Here is a 12,001-nt window from a genome sequence, read left to right on the forward strand (position 1 = left end):
AATCATCACTCATTCCAGTTTTGAGTTACAGACTACCAAACTGTCTGTATCACATTCCCGTCTACTTCTAAACAAGGCAGTCCTCTGTCTTGCGTATCTGCTACCAGACAGTTTGACTTCATGCCAAACAATACTCCTGCCCCATCCACTCTGCCAACCAGATGTTATGCCCTCAAAACTTTATCTTCCATCTCTCATCCTATATAATCAACTGAAATAAACTCAAAATCTAACTTGAATTTTAACACAGCCTCTCATTATTACCACCTTGCCTTGATACATTCACTGTCTGCTACTTTACTTCCACACAAACTAACATGAGAAGTCTTTTTGACTGCCCATAGTAAAGTCACCCATTAATTTTTCGGTAACAGTCCTAGCATAGCCTTGACTGACATCCTGTAGTGGCATTCTCCTTACTTCCTCACCTGAATCCCTTAGTACCTAATTCCACCAGCATTAGCACACTCTGCTTGTACCTTTTTCCTGCTATATCCCAACATTTCTGTCCTCTCCTAGAGTCTCACTTCATCTCTCCCTTCCTTCCAACACATTTGCTCCCATATCCCATACTGCCGCTCTCCTTATCCCTCACATCTGCTCTTTAAGTCAATTCCATCTGTTCCAAGTTACTGTCCTTCTCCTGACTCCCTATGTATCCAGGTCATCTTACCCACATCACTGAGCTCCCTGTTCCTCCTGACCAATATACAATTACCTTAGTTGCCTAGTCACTATTCTTAAAAATCCACTAGAGCCAGGTCCACTCAGTACCTGTGTTTTGTCCCTATTTTTAGCCTTATTATTCTGATCCACTGCCCTGCTTGTTCCAGCCATCTCCCTCCTCTCTATGATCCCTTTAGCCAAACCCTCATATCCTTTAGTGCCTTTCCCTTCCCACTTCCCTTCCCCTTCCTGTACTACTCTGATTTCTACTAACCACCTGCTCTTTGGTCCTCCATTTCACCTTCGGTCTTTCTGTCTCTCTCTTTCTCTCTCTCTCTATAGCACATTGTTCTTCACCTTCTTCTTCATCTTCTCCACCATTTGTACTATGAAGCCTTGCTCCATCCCCACCCCCAAAAAATGTTGACTATGTCACTTAGTTGTTTTTCAGTCATCTTCCCGAACATTCAAAAATACATGGAACCTACAACTCACATTGGCCTGCAGTTTTCATTGCTAAAATATTATCTTGTAATCACCTAAGTAGCTCCTACATTTCTCTTTCCACTGGCGTCCTCCTCCTGAACTGCATTTAAGTTTTCTTTCAACATAATTCAGATAGCAACCAAGTGTGTACTACATTGAACAGTCCTCTCCTCAGCTATTCCTCTTCTTTGCCTCCCTTCTACTTCTCATGCACACTTTCTACTTTCATGATGTCATTTTATAGTGTATATGTGAAAGAGGATATTTTATAGTGTATATGTGAAAGAGGATATTTTTCATCAAGCATGTACCCAAACCCCTACAATCAACATATGGACACAAAATAAAAGGCATTATTTTTGTGATCCAAACTGAGTCAAACATAAATATCAGCCAGTATCGTTTTCATATAGCAACATTTCAGAAGACCAGAGCCATGTCTTGTACTAAGACCAAGACAGAAAGCTTTAAACCGTTGCTGCTACATTAACGTATGCGGATGAGAAAATGGTATATCTCTGTGCTGAACACAGAAGGAAAACACATAAAAAGCAAAACTGTTACAAATTTCATCTTAATCACTGTCTCATCAACTTCATCCATGAGAGAGGCATATGCTAATTAACCAAGTGCTCTCCCCAGTAACTGACTGTGGTAAGGCATTTATGCAGATGAATTAGGATGGCTGCTCTGGGCTACTCATGGTAATAAACATGGCCAAATGACCATGTTCATACATCGTGATATAGGTAGATGCTGAAGAAGTTTAGTGGTCAAGTTGTGTTTTGGTGGTGAGTGAATGAATGTATGACTGAGTGTACATATATGAGAAGCTGAATGTATGAAAGTATGGGTGAGTGAGTGTCTGACTGGGAATTCGCAGAAGGGGGTTAAGTGAGGGGGTAGGTTAGATGAGTGTGTGTGTGTGTGTGTGTGTATGTGTGTGTGTGCGTGTGTGTGTGTGTGTGTGTGTGTGTGCGTGCGTGCATGCGTGCGTGCGTGTGTGTGTGTGTGTGTGTGTGTGTGTGTGAGTTGGGTTGCCTGTTACACTTCCACACACCCCTAGACTAATGAGAAACGCCTACAATGTTAGGTGAGGAGAACTACTAGCTACAAGGGATAACTCTAAAGGCATGGAATGGGGGGACACTTGTCACCAAGGTTAACCTTTACTAGTGTGCTGTAATGATATTCATGCATAACATACGTCGGGGAACCACTTGACATGAGGGAAAATGTCTTACATCGTGTGCCTTAATAGCACTTAAACATAACAGGGATCAGTGGGGACCACTACACACAAGCGGGAACGCTGAAGATGTGGATTGAGAGAACACTAAACACTTGGGATATCTATATAACATGCCTTAAACACACAAATAACCAAAAAGTATAAACTCATCAGATAAAATTCCATATATGAAGGAACAAAAGCACTACATGCACATTAAATTTTGAGTGTTGGCATTTCTCTGAGGTGTTTATTATGCACTAAAGAAATATAATTAAAAAAAATGTGGTGAGGTGAACTGCTAGATATCAGGAAAATATAAGTAATGTGCCTTAAAGGCAATGATAGGGATTCCAACCCAATACCCTATATGGAAACTACAAAGGGTGGGGGAAGGGAGGGTTCAAACCCTGTACCACTGTCATGGCAAAGCTCATCATTAACTCACTGTGCTGTGACATGTTAGTGAAATGTTTTTTTTTTAACATATAAGGAAGATCTTGGTCATCAATGAATGCCTGAAACAGTTCATGACTTATACAAGGGTGGAAAGGCAACAGTATGTATGTCTCTTAACTTCATAATGCAAGAACTCAAGAGAAAGTCAAAATTAATGATGGCCTAAAATCAGGGAAGAATTGTAATTATTACTCCTATAAACTTAAGAAATTCACTAGCATAAGAACTTTTGCTCTATCATGCATTTACTGAAGAAAGTGCAAAACTATAATGTCTGGCATTAATGACTGACTTTAATCATCCATGATTTACCAGGACAAGAAAAAGGAGACATCGGGCATGTTCTGACAACAAAGGAACAGATTTGAGGTGTGTGGTGTGTGTTTGAATGTGTGTACTGATTGTGGGAAGGTGAATGAGGGAGGTGCCTGAGCTACCACAATGCATCGTCTGCCACTGTTAACTACTGCAGGAAAGTGCTGAGCTGCACTTGTGGTAGTTAACAGCACTTCAGAGAAATGCAAATTAGGTGATAACGAGGTCTTTCTGCAATATGGCCAATATGCCTCTGAATATGCTAATACTGGCTTGTTAAACTTGATTTCTGTATTAGTAGCTGTATTTAGAGCACAACCAAAAGCTGTTTGCTGAATTTCCTGTTTGCACTTAATTTTAAATCGCTTGCATATTTTCTGTCCTTGACCTAGCACTCTTGTGTGGGGTCATTTACTGCACTGTTATAACTTGATATTACTTGTGAACCTCTGCTATCTCTGTAAAAAAAAATCTTGCTTTTTTCCCACTTTTCTGAGATTTAAAAAAGTTCAGTTACAGGCTTGCTGTTCCTGAACTGTTTGAAAGTTTCTGTGAGGCCATTTTGCTTGGGCTGAAGGAGGGTCTCTGTGTTTATCAGTGGGAGTGACTAACATTGAGCAGCTTCCCTGCCCCCGGAGAGGTGGTTACTGACTTGAAACTGTAGTTTTATTGGCCACTAGGGTCATTTCCATAACTCCTTCATTTGTCCTCGGAGGAGTGGTTTAGGGCAGTGACTTGTGGTTTGTTGGCCAATTTGGGTCATTTCCTGTCTTTTCCAGCCCCCTGCTATAAAGCAGAGTTGCTACTGTTGCACACCAGGGCAGCGGTTAAGCAGGTTTAAACTATTCGGCTACCTAAAGTCCACTCTTCAAATTTTCCCTTAAAACTACCTTCCTCGAACTATACTACTGATCTAATCAGCGATCCTATAATTAAAGGATCATCTCTACTTGACTCCAAGTAGACTATTCTCTATCTGTTTCCTACAGTACTTATTACCTTGATACGCACTCTTGTCATAGATAGTACCCCAAAAAGGCAACCCCCATTTCTCTTTTAAAGTTTTTGTCTATTCCTTCTAGCATGTCGAGGGATCAGTTGCTAGTGTCCTCTCCTGCTCAGCTGGTGAACCTGGGAATATTGAGGCAATGTTACAATTGCCTCATGTACACAGACAACCCTCTCCTCCTCCCACAAAACACAAATACATGCGAGAGATGCAATCAACATAGGACTGGCAAGACCAGTCAGGAGGAGAAGGTTACCACACACACTATAGACCCAGTCTCACATATTACCATTACAACCTCAAATCATACACATAAACACACAAAGACATACTCGGAGGCTCTGATCAAAAATCTACCAAAACAGCAGAGGCCACCAAAGCAGACACCCAAACAACCACCACCTCAGAACACAACACCTGCAACACATAGACCTCACAGTCAGAGTGTCAAACAGTCACAGCCCTTAAGGCCAAACACAATGCCAGACACACTAGTCATTGGTGACTCCATAGTCAGACACACTGACGCCCCGGCCACCAGACTGAGTAAGGAGAAGGTCACAGTAAGCTGCCTGTCAGCACTCAGGTCTCTCAACAGCAGGTACAAATATGATTCAGTCATTGTCCACGCTGGTGTAAACGACCTGAGACGCACTCCTTGGACTACATGAAAAGAGACATTGAGGAGCTCTCTGATTATGTAGCCCAGACAGGTATGACCCTGACCTTGAGCAGTATCCTACCTTCACCAAGAATGATGCCACAATACAGAGATAAGATGATCAGCTTTAACAATTGGCTTAAACACTGGTGTCATTCAAAGGGATCCAGTGTCTGTCTGCCTGGGATGACATGCTGGACAAGCCACGCGCTTGCACCTGTCACCCCTGGGATTCCGGGATATTGGCAAAGGCCCCCATAGTGCCTTTTAGGCAAGGCTCAAATTCTAAACCTACCACCCTAGAACACAAAAAGGAAAAACTAAGGGTAATGCTGCTCAATGCCAGAAGTCTAAATCTCAAAATGCAGGCCCTTCTCAGTATGGAGAACATTGTGCTGTGACAGAAACCTGGTTCAAGGCTCCTGAGAGCACCCTTTACCTCATATCATGCTCCGCCCCAAAATCTGGACAATACCAAGAAAGGAGGGGGGTATCCATATTCATCAAGGACACCCACACCTCAAAGTTGGTGGCAACGGAGACCATCCAGGTGCAATTAACCATAGGCAAGACTGCTCTGCAAATTGTAGCATGTTACAGGCCACCCTCACAAACTCAGGAACCTCACATGGCCTTCCTGAAAACACTAGAGGGGATAAATGTATCACCAAACACCATCATACTAGGTGACTTCAATTACCCTAATATAGACTGGGAACACTACTCAAGCCCAAACACCCTAGCCCAAAAGTTCCTGGAATTCATAAACTCAAATGCCATGGAACAACTAGTCACCATCCCCACAAGAGGAGATAACATACTTGATCTCATCATCACGAACATGGGAGCACAATGTTCAACACCGGAGGTGTACACTGGTGAGATCAGACCACAAACTAATCTCGCTGGAGGTCCTCATCCCACCCCCACCTGAAATAAAAAGACCACAGTAAAGAACTTCTCAAAAGCCGACTTCACACTTCTAAAGACTAGTGTGGTCTCCTTTAAGGAAACAGTACTCAAGCCGCTGAATCACTTACAAATGCCTTCTACCAGCACCTGCAGGACTGCATGGATAAGGCAATCCCAAGCAAAACAAAGACTCTTTGTACCAAAGGCAAGCATCCAGTCTGGTGGACCCCAGCCATAAACAAACTCTACAACAAAAGGAGGAAGCTACTACAAGATAGAGCAAAATCCTTAAAAGGTAAGACACCCTTGATCACTATAAGTAAAAACTAAGAGCTCTCATAAAATCATCCAAAGCAAATTTAAAATAGCTAAAGACTCAAAAGACAATCATAAGGCCAGAAACCTGGGAGGAAACTCCCAGATATGCTCAGAGCTAGTTCAAAATGATGTGAAGATTACTGATCCTACAGACATTGCCAACATACTGGCTGACAGGTTCAGTGCAAACTTCTCCCCTCCCCCAAAAGGAGAGATATCTATACCAAACGATTGCAGCCCCCAAACATCTCCAGCGCCCAAGTGAGAACTGCTCTCCAAAGCAAAAACACAGCATCCATGGGACCTGATGGTGTTGTGCTCCATGAACTCAATGAGGAATTAAACCCACAGCTAGGACAGCTGTTTAATCAAAGTCTTACCTCTGGATCCAGGAGTGGCGACTGCAACTGTGGTACCACTTCACAAAGGCGGTGCCTCCACCGACCCTGGAAATTACCGCCCATTAGCTTGACAAGCCTTATCTGCAAAGCCATGGAGAGGATCATAATGGACCTCATAAATAAAGACATAGGGAATTTGCAGACTTTGGATCCAACCCAGTTTGGCTTTGTCAAAGGCAGATCATGCCTTTAAACTTGGTTGACTTTTTCAAACAGTCACCAAAGCCATTGATGAGGGAAAGGCAGTCCATACAGCCTACCTCGATCTGGCTAAGGCCTTCGATACAATACCCCATTCGGGTATCATTGAAAAACTCATCAGCTTAAATGTCAACCCATACATCACAAGATGGGTTGCAAACTGGCTGAGTGACAGAACCCACAGGGTCAGAGCTGCTGGCGCCATGTCAGACTCAAAGCCTGTCACAAGTGGTGTCCCACAGGGCTCAGTCCTGGGCCCACTCTTGTTTGGCATCTACTTTTCCTGACAAAGTTTGCAGATGACTGCAAACTACATCTGACACAGATATCCTTCAGAAGGGTCTCACAGAAACGGATAACTGGTGCCAGAGCCACGGCCTAAAGTTAAATGCCAAAAATGCATAGTCATACAAAACAAGGTTACCCCTAGCTACCAAATAGGTGGCAATCCACTGAGCACAGAAGAAGTTATCAGGACCTGGGGACCCAGGTTGATAGTAGTCTGTCATTCGACACCCATGTAGCTAAAGTAGTTAGGAAGACCTTCTACATTGCCCACCTTATCATGAAGGGATTCTCATCTAGATCAAGGAGGTCATAGTCTCCCTTTACTCATCACTCATCAGACCAATGATTGAGTACAATGCCCCATTCGGAATGTATCTGACCCGACACTTGCAGCAGCTGGAGAGGCCACAAAAGTTCCTCACCAAAAGGATAAAGGGTCTCAAAAATCTGTCCTATGCTGCCCGACTGAAAGAACTCCAGCTCTATTCAGTTCAGAGGTGACCTTTGCCTAACATACAAGGCCATGTCAAACCCAGATTTGATGAATATGCTTCACCTCAAAAATCTAGATCCATCAGAGCCACAAGGGCGGAGACTTAAACCTTGACACGGCTATTAATAAGATTCATCACCCAAAGACTCCTATGCTGTGGAACAAAACATGTGAGGCAGAGCACTGGCCTTGTTCAAGAGAAATCTTGACCAATGGATGGGAGATCGCAGATATACCCCAGGGATTACCTCAGTGTCACTGCTCGACAGAGGCACAGAAAAATAATGGGTATAGTTCCCCATACTATGTAAATGCCCTCGGGCAGATAGCCTAGTATGAACCTATGAACTATGAACAAAAAGAGGATCTTTTTACTGCAGCCCTTAGCACGAGTAGAGGAGTTCTTTCTAAATCCCTGGGATGGTGTCTTAATGCACTGGTGGTAATTAACCGGTGATACACTCTAAGCCAGTTACTGATAGTGTACAACACAACAGTGATTCACATATGACTTGCACAAAAACACCCTGTTCAGGGAACGAACTGTCATGAAAAACTCATCATAAAAATGTATTTTATCTAATACAATACCTTTGCAGTTAGACTGAAGAAGCTCTTGGGTTCAATCATTTTTTCCAGCACGTGGCATTTAATTCCTGCTGTACTATCGTACTCGTACACGACGCCATACTCTAGATGAACATTATCGACAGTCAGGCTCACATGATCTTTCTTGCCATCAATTATTGCCAAAGTATGGAACTTATCTATTACTTCTGAGAAAGAAAGGAAAACAACTACTGAATTTCTGTTCAGTTTTTCAAATAAAACAAAGTAAACAAAAAAGTAAAAATATAGGTTCAAGCCTTATAAACCAAGAGGTATTTATACGATTAAGAAGTACATCACCCACTGTTATTCAAGATTTATTTAAATTAACATGAATTTGTTTACTTAATTTTTCAAATTTGTTTATATGGTTAGATTATTGATCAAGATGACTGAATAAGTAGCAGGTTATTCCAGACACTGCTTTGATGTACATATTGAGACACAGAAGGTCTTTGGCTAATTAAATTCACAGATGACTGCAAACTAGGAGCTATAATCGAAACTCCTAATGATGTGGACATCCTACAAAAGGGCCTCACTGAGACAGATGCCTGGTGTCAAAGCCATGGTCTCAAGCTCAATGCCAAAAAGTGTATTGTCATCCCCTTTGGTAAAAACTCTGTACCCATGAACTACCACATAGGCGGTAGTCTACTTAACACCAAAAGTATGATAAGAGACCTTGGGACACAGGTGGACAGTAGTCTTTCCTTTGATAATCACATTGTCACAGTGGTCAAGAAATCCTTCTATGTGGCACACCTCATCACAAAAGGTTTCTTATCCAGAAAAAAAGAGGTCATTGTTCTCCTCTACTCATTACTCATTACACCCATTATAGAATACAACGCCCCTTTTGGTATGTACCTCACAAGACATCTACAACAACTGGAAAGGTCGCAAAAATACCTCACAAAGAGGATTACTGGCCTCAAACAGATGCCTTATGCAGACCGACTCAAAAAACTCCAGCTTTACTCCGTCACATATCGCCTACTCAGAGGCGATCTCTGCCTAACATACAAAGCTATGTCAATCCCAGAGCTGTTGGACATGCTCCACTTAAAGAAATCCCAATCCCTCAGAGCTACACGCTCTAGGGACCTAAACCTTGTCACCACAATAAACAGAACATGCTGGAGGGATAGATTCCTGTCCCAGAGACTTCCCATACTCTGGAACAGACTATCTATCTATGTCAAACAGAGTTCCTCATTAGCACTCTTCAAGAAAAATCTTGATGATTGGATGGGTAATAGGAAATTCACCCCGGGGATCACTTCTGTGGTTCTGCTTGACAGGGGCAGAGGAAAATAATTTTCTTGGGTGGCGAAAGCCAGGGTACCTTTTTGACTAGGCTTATACAGACCCTAGGACCAATAGCCTAGTACCTACCTATGAACCTATATCCTAGTTACTGAGGCAAATGTACATTTCATCTACTAATCAGAGGTGCAGTGGTGCAGCAGTTAATATTGTCACCTCACAGCAAGAGGTTCTCCAGTTCAATTCTTGGCTGGGGTGCCTTTTGTGTGGAGTCTGCATATCCTCCCTGCGTTCATGTGGGTTTCCTCTTGGTACTCCGGTTTACTTCCACATTCCAAAGACATGTGGAGTGTTTCTCCTAGCGCCTCCACTGAAAATAGGCTCTGTCCTAGTTGGACTTTCCTGGTCAACAAATGTTAAATAAATAATCTAAGTAAAGTTAATAACCTACCTTCTACTTTGCCGTCAACTGTTTCCCCTCCATTCTCCCCAGCAGGTTTCAGATTTGTTTTGTTGAGATCTTCCTGAGCACTCTCCATGTTGCTGTAAACCCATCGGATGGTCTCTTGCTGTAAAAATAAAATATTCACAGTAACTAAATAACAAGCATTTTGGCATCGGCTTTGCAGTAATGCAGTAATAATAACATATTTCTCTCATTGTGAGATAAAAATGGCTTAAATCCAAGAAGTGACAAAGTCTTTATATTTATGAGAATTCTGAAAAGGTGTATATATTGCAAGTTATGTGTCAAAATGCTGATAATGCCCAAAACATAGGGTTGTACTTATTTTTAAATTCCTGCCCATAATTAGTCATTCTCTATACTTCTGTCCTGGGCTTTCAATGTACTCTCTTTATGATCCTGCCTGGTGAACAATGTAATTAAAGTGCATTTTTCTCTGAACAAGATTTTTTGCAAGAAATATCAGCTTTTCTTCTGGGCTAATAAAAATGCTTGACAGGCTCTGAGAAATGAAAACTGCCACATTCATCACACAGTTTGTAAAATGGTTCTCACTCAAATCTAAGCATCAGACAACATTACTGAAATATACCAAATGTATATGGTTACACCCACCACATTAAATACTGACTGATCTTTAGCGATAATATTTGCATTCTTAATTTTCAGTATCCCTCCATTATGAGTTTACTGCCTACCAGGTAAATAACATTTCTAAAATTAGCTGCACCTTGCTCAGAAAGTTGCTTTGACAGGGAGTACAGCATTTTGAAGAATGCTGTTTAACTGAATCAGCATTCCCTAAAATACAGTTTCCATACTACATTTTGATGAAATGAACTTGAATAAAAAAGAGCAACTGCAAACTACATTTTTTTTTTTTTTTATAAAGGACTGATCTCCCCATACAGTTCCATGTAGGGAGCTTCACTCCCAGATCCCATGAATTATACATTATAACCCCAAAGCTGTGTAATCTCAGGGAAGAGGGAATGCATTCCCTGAGGCTGCACAACCTCGGAGGTGCAGTATATGAGTATGTGGGGGTATCATATCTACCACCCACATGGAGGATGCAGTGCATCTAGCCCCCTTCAAAATATATACTCTGTAACTATCAATTTGGCCAAAAGAAAGTTAGTAAGTTAATTGCTGTAAATTCTGTTTCAGTGAATCAGCCTATCTCAAAATGTCACATTCCCATTAGAACATACTATACCAAACATAAACACATAATATATACATATATATATATATATATATATATATATATATATATATATATATATATATATACATATATATAAAATTAACCGCACTCAAAAAAATGAATGAAGAGAAGAAATTTTAACTAAGAAATGAACTTCATGACAATAACAGCATTCAAAGAATAGTAAATTACACCAACAACTCTTATAGTACTTTAGCATTTTTAGGCAAAAGTCAGAGAGAGAGGAAACACATTATATTCACTGAATATAATGTGTTTCCTCTGACTTTTGCCTCCACCCTACCTCCTACACACATGCTCCCAGTCACCAGGCTAGCTCCCGCTGACCCCACCAACAACCCCCCCACCCAGTCTCACTTTTCATGCAGCCATTCAAGGGGTGATACCATCCAAACCAGCCCACGGGTGGTACCATCCGCACGGACCCAGTCTGCTGGGACTCTCTATTATTCATATTCTCCTACCCATCAACCCCCTTTTTGCACACGATCCCTATTAGTATGCACACGGCACCACAAAGCTTTTACTGTCTGACCAATTTACCTTATGTAACTGCGATTGTAATGTTAATGACAATGCACACAGCACCCTGCCTGTTCACACTTTACTATTGGAAAGGAACTGTTGTTAATTTAAATGGCCTGCTAGAACTAATGTATTTAAAGGAAGTGAAAATGGTTGCTCATAGTTATGAAACATGTCTTTCTGAAGAAGTCTTGATAATAAATAAGACAAAAGCACTAAAGTACTACAAGAGTTGTTGGTGTGATTTACTATTCTTTAAATGTTGTTATTGTCACGAAGTTCATTTCTTAGTATATATATATATATATATATATATATATATATATATATATATATATATATATAAGGGCTGAGGAAGCAATATTTTATTGCGAAAGCGCTTACATCTTTTATTAAATTCTAAAGTTTTTTACATTGGTGACTTCGCTGTGTTTCTGTAAGAAAATATTACTGTTCAATTT

At 41.2% G+C, this 12,001-nt stretch overlaps 1 protein-coding gene across 1 annotated transcript in view; it reads right to left on the reverse strand.

Annotated features, from left to right (window-relative positions):
• PREX2 (phosphatidylinositol-3,4,5-trisphosphate dependent Rac exchange factor 2) overlaps nt 1-12,001 on the reverse strand; it is a 1,787,099-nt gene that overhangs the window by 769,528 nt on the left and 1,005,570 nt on the right. Inside the window, exons 22-23 of the mRNA XM_044066265.1 lie at nt 9,770-9,887; nt 8,032-8,216 (exon numbers count right to left, since the gene is read on the reverse strand). Of these exons, the coding sequence (XP_043922200.1) occupies nt 8,032-8,216; nt 9,770-9,887 (303 nt within the window). The remainder of the gene's footprint in view (nt 1-8,031; nt 8,217-9,769; nt 9,888-12,001) is intronic.

The sequence above is a fragment of the Protopterus annectens genome, chromosome 3.part1 (assembly GCF_019279795.1).
Source record: "Protopterus annectens isolate FY-2018-M chromosome 3.part1, PAN1.0, whole genome shotgun sequence".
Taxonomy (NCBI): domain Eukaryota; kingdom Metazoa; phylum Chordata; order Ceratodontiformes; family Protopteridae; genus Protopterus; species Protopterus annectens.